The 16,763-nt window shown below is 38.5% G+C and overlaps 1 protein-coding gene across 1 annotated transcript in view; it reads right to left on the bottom strand.

The window, feature by feature from the left end:
• LOC139934526 (Y+L amino acid transporter 2-like) overlaps nt 1-16,351 on the bottom strand; it is a 38,122-nt gene extending 21,771 nt beyond the window's left edge. Inside the window, exons 1-6 of the mRNA XM_071928779.1 lie at nt 16,222-16,351; nt 14,613-15,189; nt 4,018-4,143; nt 1,797-1,896; nt 707-751; nt 108-231 (exon numbers count right to left, since the gene is read on the bottom strand). Of these exons, the coding sequence (XP_071784880.1) occupies nt 108-231; nt 707-751; nt 1,797-1,896; nt 4,018-4,143; nt 14,613-15,135 (918 nt within the window). The 5' untranslated portion in view covers nt 15,136-15,189; nt 16,222-16,351. The remainder of the gene's footprint in view (nt 1-107; nt 232-706; nt 752-1,796; nt 1,897-4,017; nt 4,144-14,612; nt 15,190-16,221) is intronic.
• Nucleotides 16,352-16,763: the final 412 nt, after the last annotated feature.

Below are 16,763 nucleotides of genomic sequence, written 5' to 3'. Positions count from 1 at the left end.
AGTCGGTCAAAGTTTGACACTCGTCAGCAATTGGTCAACATTTGACACACTCGTCAGCAATTGGTCAACATTTGACACTCTCGTCAACAGTTGGTCAAATTACTCACCACAGCAACTGCATCGGATGCAGATAGCTCAGTCGGGGTCATGGCAGTGAAGTATGCCACATTGGCCAAGACGTACACCACACACACCAATGGGACCGAGATGATGATGGCACGAGGCAAATTCCTGAGGGTCGGTGGGGGAAGACAAGTTTGCTTCAATACAACATCAAATTAAGCTTAATCTCATTGTGTCAAATCTTTGTGAAAACAAATCTTTGTTTTTACTTTTATTTTTTATTTGATACATTTGCATAAGCTGTGTATAAAATCAAGATTTATCTTGCGCCCCCCTAAATATATGCCCGATTCTCTCTTCGGTCTCCTGACGATGACTAGAGCAAGCTAGTCGAAATGTTGAGACCAATTTAAGGATTCACTCCGCGGTAGTACAGTTAATATATCCTATATGAAAGTAGTAGTTCCAGCCAATTTTCTATCCCTTTCGCCCAGGTAAGCAGGACAGTTCTTTTCAGAACTGAGAAGTCTCCCGAACAATCCTACAGCAAGACAGTTCTCTACAGAACAAACTCTACCTGGCAAGTAGATACACACATAGTGTTACTGCACACCAAATATATAAGAACTATTGCACAACTTACTTGTAAGGATTGACAAGTTCCTCTGTGACAAAGTTCAAGTAGTTCCTGAAGGGAAAAAAACACATGAAAAAAAAATATGTCAATGAATGTTCATCCTCTAGTTTTAATAATCACTCAAAAAAAGTGAAGATTTTCTCAAGTTCAGTTGTTGGGGTTGAGTGAACACAATCCAAACTTCATGAAGCTGCTTTTTAGAACTAAAAACATTGCTTGATAACAATTGTTCCTAAGCAGCAATTAGTGTGGAGGCTGCCGTCGATTTCACAAAACTCTTCCTAACTTAAGACTAATCTTAGGACTTGGGACGAGTCCCAACCCTGCACTGTAGCATGCAGATCTTAAGATTAATCCTAAGTTAAGACGAGTTACTCGCCTTAACTCAAATAAGATGAGTCCTAACTCTTTGTGAAGTCAACCCCTGGCCACTTTGTCTGGTAACCTGGGCCCAATTTCATAAAGCCTTGTTAAAGCCATTATACACTTTCGGGAAACAGTATTGTCCAACTCCCACACTTTGTGTATCACAACTTATATATCAAATAACAATCCTGTGGAAATTTAGACTCAATCGGATATTGGAGTCGGGAAAAACCACTCCTGTTTTCGCGCATTTCGCAGTGTCATGACATGTGTTTATAACAAATCCGTAACTCTCGCTAACGATAATTTACATTGTTTTACCGTTTTCTCAAAAAGTAAAGCATTTCATGGACTAATATTTCGAGAGAAGTCTTTCACCATTACCTTCTGTAAACCCTGTAAATTATGTGTAAATCTGTGAACTTTTATTTTTTTTTTTTCTGAACCGAAAGGGTCCAACGGCTTTAAACAAGGGCTGGAAACCCTGGAATCACATGCAGGCCAAGGGCTCCATTGCCCCTCTCCTTGGCCTTAGTGCCTTTAAAAAGTGTCCCATTGAATTTAACGATTTTCCAATGGAAGTGCCCTTTTGCAAAATGAAAATGGCCTCGCCCTTTTCAACAAGTTCATAGATGAAAATCCAGGCCAGGTAAGCACAGAAAAATCTTTCTTAAAGTTTACATTGTTGCAACTGGTGCTCACCCAGATCAGAAACCAAAGTCAAACTTACCATCCTCCATAAGCGAAGAGACCCGAATACAGGGCTAGGACAATGTCCGATATACTGGTTGTTGACCCTTCAAATGAGTTCTCAAAGTTTGCTGTGTTTCCTATAAAACAAATCAAAATAGAAAAACAAAATTCAGTAAACTAAAACCTTGAATTACAGGGTCGTTCAAACACAGTACTATTAATTAAATTTAAAGCAGTTTTAACTCATTTTGTTTCAACTTTGTGTGTCTGAAGCTAGTCTTAAAACTTGAGGTTTTAACACTACCAAATAAGTAAAATATTGTGCAAAATATGTGTTGTTTTGTAAGGCTCTTGTTAGTCACGGTAAAAATTGAAAGGAGGACATGTCAAAGTTTGACACCCTTGTCAGCAATTGGTCGAAGTCTTACACCCTCGTCAGCAATTGGTCAAAGTCTTACACCCTTGTCACCAATTGGTCAAAGTCTTACACCGATCGTCACCAATTGGTCAAAGTCCCTCAATGGTAAAACAATAGGCTTGACATGCAATGTGCGCAACCTCCTAGCATAAGTGGACGAACATTTTGTATGAATACATGCACTGGTGATCACCAAACGATAGTACAGGGTGACGTCAGCCCATCAATTTAATGGGCATGTCCCTAAGAACCAAGGATGTCTTCCATCGGATATTAATCAAGAAGGAAGAGTCGGAAGATTAGTCGAGATGCCCAAGGGGGTGTACACCCTTTGGCAGTGGGGGCAGCTGGTTCCGGGGGGGGGGGGGGGGGGGGGGGGGGGGCAACACAACAAAATGTGGGCAGGATTGCCTTCCTGGGCCCAATTTCATAGCGCTGCTTAATGGTAAGCAAATTTGCGTGCTTACTGTAGCAGAAAAATTTGCTTAAGCCTTGGCGTATCTCACAAGTTAGCAGAAAAATTGGGGGGACATATTGCGTGTTTAGCGTGGATTTGCATTGTGACGCAATATATTTTTGTGCGGAAAGCACCGGAAGGTTAGCATGCCTTTTCGTGTGCTTACGGTTAGCAGCGCTATGCAAAGAAAGCACAAAATCTGCTGCTAAGCAGCGCTATGGAATTGGGCCCTGCTCTTCTCATATCAGGGGCCAATTTCATAGAGCTGCTTAAGCAAAAAATTTGCTTAAGCATGAAAAAAGCACGCTTATTTTACACATGTTACTGGCCAAAATGTCATGCCATATATATTGCTTACGACTAGTATTTAGCTGTTGTTTACTTAGCATCACAATTGAGTGGAGTCTTGGCCGATAATCTGATTTTACTAAGCAATGAATTTTTTGCTAAGCAAAAATTTTTGCTTAAGCAACTCTATGAAACTGGGCCCAGGCTATGGAATTACTTTTAGGCCACAGTGCGGGTGGCCATAGCCTCCGCTGCTTCTGGTTTTAGCCTTGGTGCCCTTTAAAAGTTCCAATTGACTTTAAGATTTTCCAATGGAAGTGCCCTTTGCAAAATGAAAGTGGCCTTGCCCTTTCAACATGTTCAAAGATGAAATTCAAGGCATGCATCTCCTTCTCCACTCTAATCCCTTTTCTAACCAAAAAATTCAAAGCTGGTGATTACTTGATGTGGCAACCAGCCATATTCGTCTGAGTGTGTGGCCAGCTTAGGCAGGTTTTTGGTGCCAAAATTTGCCAACTGTCGGAGTGCCATTCAGGTTGTATTTTGTGTAAATCCACACTCCAGACTTTTGCCGAACAAATTTTTGTTTTGACACACACTTATTTTCCAGTAGTATCCCGCGTAAATTCTTTTTTGCTTATTGCAATTCGCATTTAAGAATTCGGAATCTGTGAACAAATCATGTGGCGCGTCGTGGTTGAGTGATTAAGACCAGCAGAGTGTAAGTTCGAGGTAGTTGTGATACTTGTGTCCTTAAAGCAAGACACAACATAAAGCCGTTGGTCTGGTGTGCTGGCCGAGTTATGCCCAATGCAATTATCGAAAAGAGAAGAGGTTCACCCTTGTGTTTCTGGTTTGATTGGCTGCGTATAGTACCACAGCAACTTGTAAACCATTGCATGGTGCTATGTATAGAGGAGTTGGTTGTACTTCAAAACAGTTGCTCCTCAACATCTTGCAGAAAAATACAGAATGTTGAAGGGCTTTGAGCATAACTGAGTGGCAGACATGAGCACTGTCAGTTATGATATTACTATTAAATCATCACAATTTAAAGGCCTTGCTCTAACATTTGGCAACAACTTTTCTACTTACCGAGAAAGAGCTGCACGATGCCCACAATGATAATGACTATCAGAGCGATCACCTTGGATGCAGTGAAGACGTCTTGAACTCGAGTTGCTGCCTTAACGCTGAGGCAGTTCACAAATGTTAAGACACCTGAACAGAAAAAAGGGGAAAACCAAAGCAAACACATAACATAAAGATAAGACAATTTCATAAATCTCTTAAAATAGTAATAACATCTTCAACATTATTTTCAGTGCATGTTGTGGAAGTAATACAAAAAAACAGAGATAAAAAAATGATAAAAAACTCCTAATATTATAGACTGTTATATTGGGTTGTAAACCAAAAAGTCAGCAAAGCTATTCCATTTAGGAATTTGAAAGGATCCCAGAAAGCCCAATTGAGAATGCATAGCCTACATTTCATATTTGAGGGTCATTGATTTTCATTTCGCAAAGGGCATTTCCATTGGCAAGTCTTAAAGTTATAGGGGAAACTTCTGATGGGGCACAAAGGCAAAAACATGGGGCAACAGGCTTTGGCCTCGGTATAATTCCTAGCCTGATGTTTTCAATGTAAGTGGGAGTGGTCGATGAAAACATTTTTGAAATATCCCTCAACTCGCCCTTCTACCCCCATTTCAAAAATAGTTCTCATCTTGACCCTTCGGGTTGGAATATTTTGAATAGCTCTCTCAGGAAGAAGTACTTAATATAGTAGAAAAACCCAGACAGATACGCTCAACTAAATACCTGATATTTATGATTATTGTATCGTATGTAATGAATATTCTGACATGAACAACTGTGACCTACATTGTAGACTGAGCTGTAAAGAGTATCGATATTGTAATCGATAGTCTTGATCTTTGAGTAGCATTAAAGATGTTTCAATCCCTCAAGGTAAATGCAATCATGATTAAATGAAAATTTTTATAAATGTTTTTTTTTAAATACTGTGCCTCAAAATGTTTTTTTAAATACTGTGCCTTTTCCCCTTGCCTTTTTATACAGTACAGGTAGGAGTTCAACAACTGCATTTTCAAATTTGCCAATTGTTTAATTGTGTAGAAAATATCCGCGCTCAAAATAAAAAACACAGAGATTTTAATTCTTGAATTTTGTTGTTTTTTAAAAATACAAATATTCAGTCATAATGCCATTCATGGGTAAAAAAAAGTTCACTAAACAATGAATTTTGACTGGGGAACACCAGGTAGGTTCATTGGTGCGACTGATGCAATGTAGAAATTAAATATTCAGTCAGTCAGGAAAGTCTTCAGTTTTACTTACAAAAAAGAGATTTCTTTTTTGATACTCTACAGAATGGAGATTTTTTTTACCAGATTCAGTCAACATTTGAAAATCATGATTCGTTATTTATATATTTAGACATTACTATTCAATTAATGGAAACACTCAAGACAGTCGGACTTGTCCAGCCTTAAGACAGTCGGACTTGTCCAGCCTCAAGACAGTCGGACTTGTCCAGCCTCAACACAGTCGGACTTGTCCAGCCTCAACACAGTCGGACTTGTCCAGCCTCAAGTTTGGCCCAAAGGTCAAATCACTAGCCTCGGGCATGCAGTCTAACTAATAAAATTTAAACCAAGATTCAACGTTACGTAGTAGACCTTGCATTCATTAATGCTAGGATATATATCTACATATTATACATGTAGAGCAAAATTAATAGTAACCCTTTTTACGCCTCTAGCATACACTTAACAGTATCATGTAGGAGGGATTTTATCAAGTTCATGTCTGGTTCCACCCTCACACACGATCGTTATTTTTTAGAGAGGGCGATTTTGCCGTGAATCCCTACTCTACATTTCTCTACAACTTCCATCACGAGGTTGTATCAACCGCGGCAGGTGGTTCGCCAAAAAACATTACCACCCCTAGGGTTTTGAACGAACGTAGGCGTAGAACGGAAAAACAAGTCAAGATTTAGCAGGCATAACGCCGCCACGGCCGCAGTAACGAGTGATCAACTCTAGCCTGATCGATACTTGCGACATCTTAGACCAGAGACTCTAGATTGGCTTCTTTGGAAGCTCTTGTTATGATCCTAACCCCCTGTGGGTTCGATAATGACGTCATTAGCGCTGGCCATTCATAGATGAATGACTCCTTATTTGGTGTTTCATTCAATATATCACCGGCAGTAATCGCTGGTGTGGAAAGAAAGGAAAAAACCATCTGCCCCAAACGCTGAACTGCTAGGTTTGACTGTATTGATGAGAGGAAATTAAAAACATAAGCGTCTCATAGAAAACACAACGTTCTACATGACAATTCGTGAATTGAAAGTATTACAATGCATTTCTAAATTTAACTCATCAGGAAAGGTTTTTTCATATTAATGTGCACCTGTTTTTATAACAAGAGAGTGAGTTAAAAAAAAACTATTTTTAATTGCTCAATATTTTTTTTAATATTGTGACCTTGAAGCAACATCAGGGCTTGAATTTGGGAAAGAAATTCCACACAAACACAGAGCTTGTAATGTAGCTCAAAACATTTAATTGAAATGAGAAGAAATAATTCCTACACAGTTTAACAATGGGAGTCTTTTAGGCGGTCCTTTTTCACAGAAGTGCACATGCTCAGACCTACATGTATCCGCGTAATATTAAGCATGCGCACAAAAAAAAAAAAAAAAGAACTGTTTTGTCTGCTGTGGCCAGCGTCTCAAAAGTCTCCTGAGATGGCAGGTTCAAGTTCAGCTGTAGTAATAATTTCTTTGTTTAACCCAAAAATTTCAGGTCTTGTAAACAATATTTGTGGTCCATTTAAGTTTAAGCAAGGTTCGAGGAATGTTCACGATGGGGTTATGGTCTGATGAAGATGGTCTTGACATTTCAGTAACGCTGACAATGCACAAGATCAGCGTTCTTTTAACACCTTTAAAGGCAGTGGACACTTCGGTATTAGCTCAAAATAATTGTTAGCTTAAAAACTTACTTGGTAACAAGCAATGGAGAGTTGTTAATAGTATTAAAACATTTTGAGAAACGGCTCCCTCTGAAAAAACGTAGTTGATGAGAAAGAGGTACTTTTCCGCGAATTTGGTTTAGAGAGCTCAGAATTAGATTTTGAGGTCTCGAAATCAAGCATCTGAAAGCACACAACTTTGTGTGATACGGGGTGTTTATTCTACATTATTATCTCGCAACTTCAATGACCAATAAGCTCGAATTTTCACAAGTTTAATCTTCTGTGCATTATGTTGAGAACCAAGTGAGAAGACTGGTCTTTGACAATTACCAAAGGTGTCCAGTGTCTTTAAGAAGGATACATTATGTAGAGGCAGATGCCTTTTTCTGTCAGACCTTTGAATATTTGCTCTATAGGGGATAATCTACGCTCTTCCCCTGGCACTGTTGACCTAAATATGAACTTGGATGCCGGCCAGTGAAACTGCGTATTTGTTGTGTACCGGTACACAGTACACTAAGCTTGGGCGATATCGATTTATTTTATTCACGATATATCGCCGAAAATATATCGCGATATTCGATATAATTGAGATTAATTAAATTTGACATCATCAGTCTTCAAACTCCAAGTGAAAGTTTTAGAAGAGACAGTCATAGCATAAGAGAGGTGTTCTCCTGGTTTTACTTCCAAACCCATGGGGTGCAAGATGTCTGAGCTACATGTAGGAAATACGTTGCGATATTGCGATACTTAATCGATATCGCGATATATCCCAATATATCGCGATATTTCCATTAAAACCAAATCGATCCGATATCAAAATCGTTTCCAAATTAGTATCGCGATATTTGATAATATCGTGGTATCGCCCAAGCTTATACAGTACACTACAAGTGGCGCCTACATACATGTAGTGCATTAGAATACAGTGTAGGACTTGAAATTAACACTACCCCACAGGCCCGAGGTTAGTGACGTAAGCGAGGCCAGTGATGTAAGCGTTGGGCCAGACGTTTCTTAGTACTTGTTCAACTCATTTCGATTCTGTTCTTGTGAAATAAATTCCGATCTAGTAAACATTTTGAGCATCAAGCCCTTCAGTCTTGCAGGTTTCTTTCCTCCAACTCAGAACTCTGCAGCTAGCTTCATCAGTAAAATACAAAATGTTAAACAGAGATTTGAAGAAGAAAAAAAGGTAAACAATTAAATTTTGAGTTAGTTTTTTTTTTTTAATGGTGCAAAATATTTGGTTGTGAAAAATCAATTATGATTGATACAATATCGAGAATGATAATGACAAATTTTCAAAGGAAGTCACACAATGCGATCGCGTTGTCACTTCCGGAATTGAAGTGCTCCACTAAGAAAGGGGGGGGGGGAGGAACACAAAATTAATTTGCTAAGAAAAATTCAGCAGTCAACCATGCAAAAGTTCAATTACTACATTTTGGCATTGTGCCTGAACAAGAAATTAATTGAATAAAGGTCTGTGGCGGCTCGATGGTTAAGGCCAATTGATGCCTCAGTGAAGTCTGTGAAGTGAATTGCAAAATGCCAAGCATGGACCGGTCGTCAAATATGGCAAGCTTTGTATGGGAGGTACTTAATATAATACTACAGCACGTGAAGTGTAGTAGTAAGTTGTTGGCACGTGTGAACTGCCATTGTGAGAAATGAGCGGGAAATATTTTGTTACATTTTTTTGTAATGGATTCAGTGACCTTCAAGGACAGTTTCATCTGGCACACAGCCAAGGTCTAGACTCTTCTCTTTCCACAATGCGCAATGGTTGCGTTGCTGGGTGTGTTCACTCACACGTGGCATAAATATTAATACTTCTTTCAGTTTCACAGCATTATGCCTGCCACTCTATTTGGGTTAACCACAGATTGGTGTCATGTTTTTTTTACAAGTGAAAATTTAAAGTAATGTGGGAATTAAATTGTTGTCATTGGTCTTTTGAAGAGTAAAACAATTACCATCCACTAAAGAAAATTCCCTACTCAAATGAGGAGGTCTAATTTTGGGTGAAGACACAAAAAAAAAGAGTTTATTTTCTGGGTCCTGGGTAACACTGGTCCACTGGCCAAATGCTAGTTGAAACAAGTAGTCCTGCACTCGCTAGTTCAGCGTTGAAAAGCATCTACATCTCAAGGACACACGACATCTCACGGTTCCAACATTCTCTCAAAACCCATCTCTTCAAATTAGCATATCAAATAAAGATAACGAGTGATTTTTTTTTTCTTGTTCTGGACCAGCGCCTTTAAATGTTATACACAATACAGATAAAGATGTTTAATATGAGATATGGTCCAGTGAAAAAGCTGACAGACAAGGGGAGTCGTTTCTCACAATGTTTTATATTATCAACCTCTCCCCATCATGCGTAATCAAGAAAGGTTTTATGCTAATAAATATTTTGAGTAATTACCAATAGTGTCCACTGCCTTGCTTGCCAGGCACTATTTAAAAAAAGTTGAGGGCAAACCATTCATACATACGAACTATGTAGTCTGCAGATTTTGTTTGCAGCTCATTATGATGTAATTGCCTTGGGCTCTATTGGCTGGATCGGTCCGTTGCTAGACCAACAAGATCGAAAAGAAGCGCTGCTTCAGACTATTATTTGTTCAAATCAATGCTGACTTAAGAACGAAGCCTGTAAGAATCTTTTTTTTTTTAAGTAAATAAAGATCGTCGCCAAAAGTCGTCGCCAAGAAGACAGAAAAGTTGTATTGAAATGGAGGGAATTGTTAGTTCCGGATGTAGCATTTTTTTTAAGTCGGTGTGTGTTTTGGAAACTTAAGGTGGTCATAATTGGTTTGGCCTTGATGCTGAAATCCTACTGTTCATCAAGTTATTCACGCTGAGTCATGGCAGACTGGTTCATGGAGACTAAGTCAGAGCCCAGTGTTTTAAAGGCACTTGACACTATTGGTAATTACTCAAAATAATTGTCAGCATAAAAACTTATTTGGTAGCAAGCATTGGAGAAGTGTTGATAGTTTATCAAACATTGTGAGAAACAGCTCCCTCTGAAGTAACGTAGTTTTTTTTTTTCCCAGGAAAAAAATTTAAATTGATTTTGAGACCTCAATCAAACATCTGGACACCCCTTCGTGTGACAAGTCAATATTTGAACATAATTTGTTTTCTATCAAGTAAACACCTCAGCGCAAATGTTATTTCTCAAAATTTCTGCTTTCTCAATTGGTAAAAATACATTAAATTGGGTCATAGAAGAACTTTCACTTCCTGTTTTCTGTCGAGCAAACACCTCCAAAAATTTGAAACACAGCTAAGTGCAAATGTTTCTGCTCACAATCGCTTCTTTCTCTTTTATTTAGTAAAACAAAATACATTACATTAGGTCATAGGAGAACAGACAGATACTTTCACTTCCTGTTTTACGCAAATGTTTCTGCTCATAGTCGCTGTTTTTTCTATTACTTGGTACAAACAAGATTACATTCAAGTGGGTCATACAAGACTGGACAGATACGCGTACTTTCACTTCCCGTTTTCTCACAAAAGCTTAGTAAAGAATTCACAGAAAGAAAGAAGAGTCAAATGTATTCAAAATATTACCGGTCAATGTACATACAAATCCCCTCTAAAGCTATCCGCCTGACCAGTATGAATCGTAAATACCCAATACCTCGTATTATAATTTTCATTCACGCATTCTGCTGCGTGTATACAGAAGAAACAGCCTCTGACGTCAATGCAATATATATTGGCACAATGCCATTTATAAGCTCTTGTTTATCTGTCTATTGAGCTAACAGACTGCTCACACTTTTTTTAATAACTACATGAGAAAAACACCTGAACATGTTATGTAGACTTGCAGCAATGAGAAATTTTGTTTCACATAAATCCTCCCAGCTCCCCCCCCCCCAAAAAAAAAAACTTTCGCCAAATTAAAACAAAAAATTGAATGTTTATATTTGTCGAACAAGTACTTTGCTGTTTACCCTTATTTTGAAACTGTTCGGAATCCAGGGAATGTGGTTTGGTTATGAGAACAAGAAGCTGAATATAGCACAGCCACAAATACGTTGCCTTTGGTGTTTGTGTTACATGTAACCCATTCGATAACTTATACCCTTCACGCCGTCTTTATTTTAAAACTTTTAGCCCCGCTGGTCAGACCTTTTAGAGTATTTCTCTCTAAAATAAAGCACACAAATTCGTCCAACTGGGTGTTTTTTCTCTTATCATTCTCTCGCATCTTCGATGACCAATTTAGCTCAAATTTTCACAAGCTTGTTATTTTATGCTAATGTTGGGATACACCAAGTTAGAAGATTGGTCTTTGACAACTACTAAACGTGTACCTTCCCTATTAGAAAGTTGATAATGGTCTGATGTGAAAATCCTGGGGGCCAGGATAGAGGATTGCAGGTGTTTTTTACAAAGGTAAACTAATCAAGCAGCAACACAGCTACCCACTGGTGAATCTTCAGAGTGCGTTGTTTCAAACTCTACTCAGGAATACAACTATTGATTCCGTATGTTTCTCCTATCATTCTTACGTGGTAAGCAATTTTTTTTTTAACACTACAGTTTACATCAGCTGGCAATGTGTCAATCTGTCTTGCTGTACATCTTTTGATTTTTAAAGGTAAGGTACACCTTTGGTAATTACTCCCAAAAGTGAAAGCCTTGGATTGGTCAAGTTGGTCTTTAAAAAGAGGTCTGTAACCATTTGTTATAAAATGCATGGGTGGAAAGATGTTGTAAAAGTAAACTACAATGATCTACACAAATAAACCTCGAAATTGCGTAGTTTTCTTTTTACCTCGTCGACTAAGTAACATGGTCGGCCATTTATGGGAATCAAATTGACCAACCCTGTTAGTTGCGATGTAAAAGACAAACCGTGCAATTTTGAGTGATACTTGTGTGGATTATTATATTCTACTTTCAAAACATCTTTTAAACCATATGCGTTTCATAACCAACTGTTTCAAACGCTGTTAATAGACCAACTCGTCCTGCTTTGTGGTACATGTAGCTCCTACAAACCCGTGTCACTCCATCGACATCATGAAACAAAAAAGATTTTAAATATTCATTGTTTTTTTAATTTTTGTTAAACCTTCGTCTAAACTGCCAGCTGCTCTCTTTTAATTTATTCATTAGATTTGGATCCAAAGAAACAAACACCCAAAACAAAATGTAATTACAAAGGGTTGTTTGCGTACTTTTCAATTATAATCTGGGCTACTAATTATAACCTGGGCTACATGGGAGTCAAAGTTGTGACTCCCATAAATGGGCCGACCGGTTTTGTCAAACGAGGTAAAACGAAAACCACGCAATTTCGAGGCATATTTGTGTAGATCATTGTATTCTACTTTTACAACATCTTTCTAACCATATCCATTTTTATAACAAACGGTTACAGGTCGCTTTTCAAAGACCAACTCGACCGATCCAAGGCAACGTGTTCCTTTAAGAATTGTATAAAGAAAATTTGGCGGGAATGAAAAAGCCTGTCCCTGGTGGTCAGTGAACTCTTTTGTAACCAACCGATAACTTGAATAATCCCTTTTCAGTTAGGTGTTCCCACAAAATGTGAAAGATTATCACTTCCGCCAAGTTATCTAAAGGACATGGATCAATACACAGGATTAAGGAGCCCAGTGCACAGTGTAAACACAACAGCAACATTTAGCAATGTCAATAATGCATACACTAGATTCCTAACGACCCAACACTTGAAGTTCTCAACAAAATAGAAGACCTTATTTTCTATTCCTTTGTTACGATCCCCCCCCCCACCCCAAAGCGTCACTTGATATATTCTGTCATGCCATTATTCACTTAATTTAAATCAGTCACATGAACAACTCTCTCTAATTTCCATGAGCCACACGCTGTATTCCTAAAAACAAAAGGATTCCTTTACTGCATCAATATGTTATTGTTCAAGGCATATTTTCTTTGTTTCACATTTTATCAATGGTTTAATACCAGCCTCACTACCATGGGCAGTGCCGATTGGCTCCTAAAAATACATACTTTGTGGCATGCTCGGTCAATTTTGAGCGCTTGTGTGAAGCTTCTAGCACAGTATCTAAGTATTTCAACACAATTTCATTTAAAATGCATTCTATAGAGTACACGGTCACCCTTAACTGCATGGAGTAAGACATAATCACATGATCAGGAAATAATGAGAGGGGACCAGTTGCTCCTTGAATTTCTGCCTCTTTTGCAGGTTACCATCTTTTGAGCAGGTGCGTAGAGTGTTCAGCCTCAGGCCTAAATTAAAATGTGCCAGGGGTATGAGCGAGCAAGGCATGTTGGGGGAAAATGGCAGGGCAAGATGAATCGGCCATGGGAACAATGTTGATATAATTGATCATTTACAAACTAATCAATATGGAGCCATTTGGATTGCTTCATTCTTCGATGATCAATACTTGATGCAATTGATCAATACTTGAATCAGTTGAAATGCTGGAATACATATTAGAAATAAGCCGGCAAGTTGTACACCATAGTGTACTGGCGCGGTGAGATCGATCACCCAGAAAAAAGTGATTGAGCAATATGGTATTGATGTAACAGTTATTCATATATTTACGACCACGGTCAAGGTCAAAGTTGATACAATTATGCTAATAGATCTGCTAGTACTGTACTGACTACCATTCTAGACCCACCAGGCACATGTTTATGTAATTGTAGTTCAATGATTTGGCATTGACCCAACCTTGAGCGTGGTCACAGGAATAAGAATGAAAACACGAGACTGTGCAGACAAAGACAGGAAGTCTTAGATTTTTAGAATATCGAACGGGATCACGCCGCATTACCAACAGCTTCCAGAATATTTATTAGTATTATATATCAGGTATCTCAACAACACCAGGGCCCAATTTAATATTTTTAATATTATTGTTTTATCATGTAAACTTGTACATATTTTTGATGTCATTTTATTGTTAACCAAATGCCATTAGTCTATGACTTTGCTTGCTAACAGATTAGAACAGGTGCCTTTGCAATTAAATTATATTTTAACATTTGTTTAACACTGAATTTCATATTCAATCGACCAATTACATCATGTAATCATCAGAATACATGTAGCTGAGAAAATGGTCGTTCAAACGACAGAAAAAAAAGCAAATAACAAAATAACATCTGTTTAGTTAACAGAAACACCCCCACAGCAAACTTTGGTTAAAAATTATAAAACGCAACTGGGGTAGCGTGTTACGTGTCATTGTTAATTGGCTTTAAATGAAAAAAATAACTGAACCAAGCCATGTGTCACCGTCTTCACTCTTGACTCGTCAGATCTTTTTTTTTATTAGTAAAAAAACCCACGTCATTTAAAAAAAATAGAACTTGAAGTCAGATAAACCATGGACAAAAGCATTAGCTTCACACACAGCAAGGTCCCACACCAAGGGAGACTTTCAGACTATAGGTAGCAACAGACTCATTGAGTAAATTTCCATTGTTTACATAGTTCTGAACATGCGTACAATTGTGAGAACAATGGCTTTACCCGGTAAGTCTGCTGCCACCTATCGCCCCAGAAAGTCTCCTATTGGTTTGTTTTACTTTGAGGCCTTTGGTTATTATCAAAAAGTCAAAAGGCATTTTGAAAAGAACTTGAAGTCTGTAAAACTGAAAGCATTAACTTACACACACAACAGCAAGCCAAGAGCTTGATGGCAAGCTGGGGAGGCTGACATCCCTCAGTGGTGAAAAACGGCTGCAGGATGTACTGCGCAAATGTCATGGCAACTACCGCCTGAGCTGTGGGCCTGATAATTACCAGGGTCACCCAGAGCAGAAGGAACGCCGGGAGATTTCCGAAGGCCGTCAGAATGTAGGCGTAGTCCCCGCCCGACATTGTAATCATGGTGCCCAATTCTCCGTAACACAACGCTCCGATCATGGAGAATATGCCGCACGCCGCCCATATAACCAGCGATAGTCCGACGGACTTTGTGTAGTCCAAGACGATTTGCGGCGAGATGAAGATGCCGGATCCGATGATGATCCCGACGATGATAGTGACGCCGTTGAAGAGGGAAATCTTGGGCTTGAGACGGACAAGATCACCATCTGAAACTGCTTTCCCGTTGGAGGGCGATTTATTCAGCGATGCTGGGGCCATTTCTACTTGGGGTTTTGCGTCCCCACTGGCTCCTTCACTAGCCATTATAAGGTTCTAGTTTCTCTGCTTCTAGAGAGTCAAATGATTCTTTCCAAACACCTGTAAGTCACATAAATTACATTTATTAAGTAGACCTACATAACAAAACAAAAATAGTTATGGATAATTTTTGTTCTTCACTTACAAAGTGTACCGTTAGGTGGCCATCAAACTCAAACAAAGAGTTACACAAGCAGAAGCAGTAAATTTGATCGTCATGCTTGTTTCTATTCTTCTTTTTCTACAACTTAATCTACTTCAAATAATTTAAAGTGAAGTCTTGAAGAATTTAGACAAGTTGTGGTTTTTATAAAACAAAAAAGATGAAAAAGAAAAAAACGGCGGAAAACTTTCCACATCACGCCGCCACTTTTTCATTCAATATGATTATGAAATAATTATAAGAATTTTTAAATGTTTTTGTAATACCTCAATGAGATCGCTTCTTTGTAAACAAAACACACATAGGTGGCAGGCTACAGAAAGTTATACAAAACTGCTCAACGATTTGAACCAACAAGGAAATACACAGTGACACTTCACTACAGTCTACACACAGTCTACACACAGTCTACACATCTGCAACAATCAGCAATGGCATATTTATACATTGTGTACATAAAGTCCACGTGCACGCTGCCATGCCGTCGGCCGGCTTTTATGTACACAGTGAGTGAGAGTGGCGACAGAATTATTACCGACAATATTGAACACAAAATATTCGATTAAAACGACTACCGTTTATCGTGTTTTAATTAACGTAACACAACAAACAAAACAAATACTAGTCCATAAATCTGTTGGGCTGATAATGCAGGGGAAATGCAGGAATTATACATTACTTATTAATATTATGGCATGGGGTGGTGTTGAACATTCCAATGGCAATATCTGTAACGACGTCACTCTCCATGCAGCATATGGGACACACACATGCACCATATAACACCCGCACACCATAGCGACAGATTTTATAATTTAGATCGACAAATTTTAGACGAGTTTGGGTTTATTCCCTCGACATACAGTACGCACAATCAAACAAGAGTAGCATATAACACATTTCGAATAAATACAGCATTAAAAACTTGCCTTGATTTCTTCAAATACAGGCTGACAATGACGATCAAAAGTATGAAACTTGACTTTAAAAATTCACAATCGGGCTGCCATGTACAAACGACTAGTCCCAAAATGTCCACACAACACACGTGCAATCCATCCACTGTCTGGAGCTCTGAGCGCGCGAAGGCTTTGTTTTGGGCTAGTCTTGGATTCTACCATTCGTATTATGGGTAAACTAAAATAAATTTGCACCAAAATAAACAGTAAACGAAGTTCACACGAGATTCATGATTTGTAAAATTGCATTTAAAATAATGGTTGTAATTTTGGGCGGAAAAATAGCTTAATTGTAGGCTAAATTGTGAAAATTGTTAGCTTGTTAAATGACAAAATACCACACACTCCTAATAAATTAAGCAAGTGGAGGGTCCCTCGTGATCACAGAAAAATTGCATCATTCTCGAATAATGAAAGGGAGTAGAGAGGTTGCGGCACTATCAAGTGTAGTAAATCCATGTGCTTGGAATTTTCCACTAGTGTAAACTTTTCATTCATATTAATGTCTAGAG

Source organism: Asterias amurensis, chromosome 3 (assembly GCF_032118995.1).
Source record: "Asterias amurensis chromosome 3, ASM3211899v1".
In the NCBI taxonomy this organism is placed as follows: Eukaryota; Metazoa; Echinodermata; class Asteroidea; order Forcipulatida; family Asteriidae; genus Asterias; species Asterias amurensis.
The sequence above is the reverse complement of the archived record's forward strand: the minus strand, read 5'-3'. Positions and strand labels throughout refer to the sequence as shown.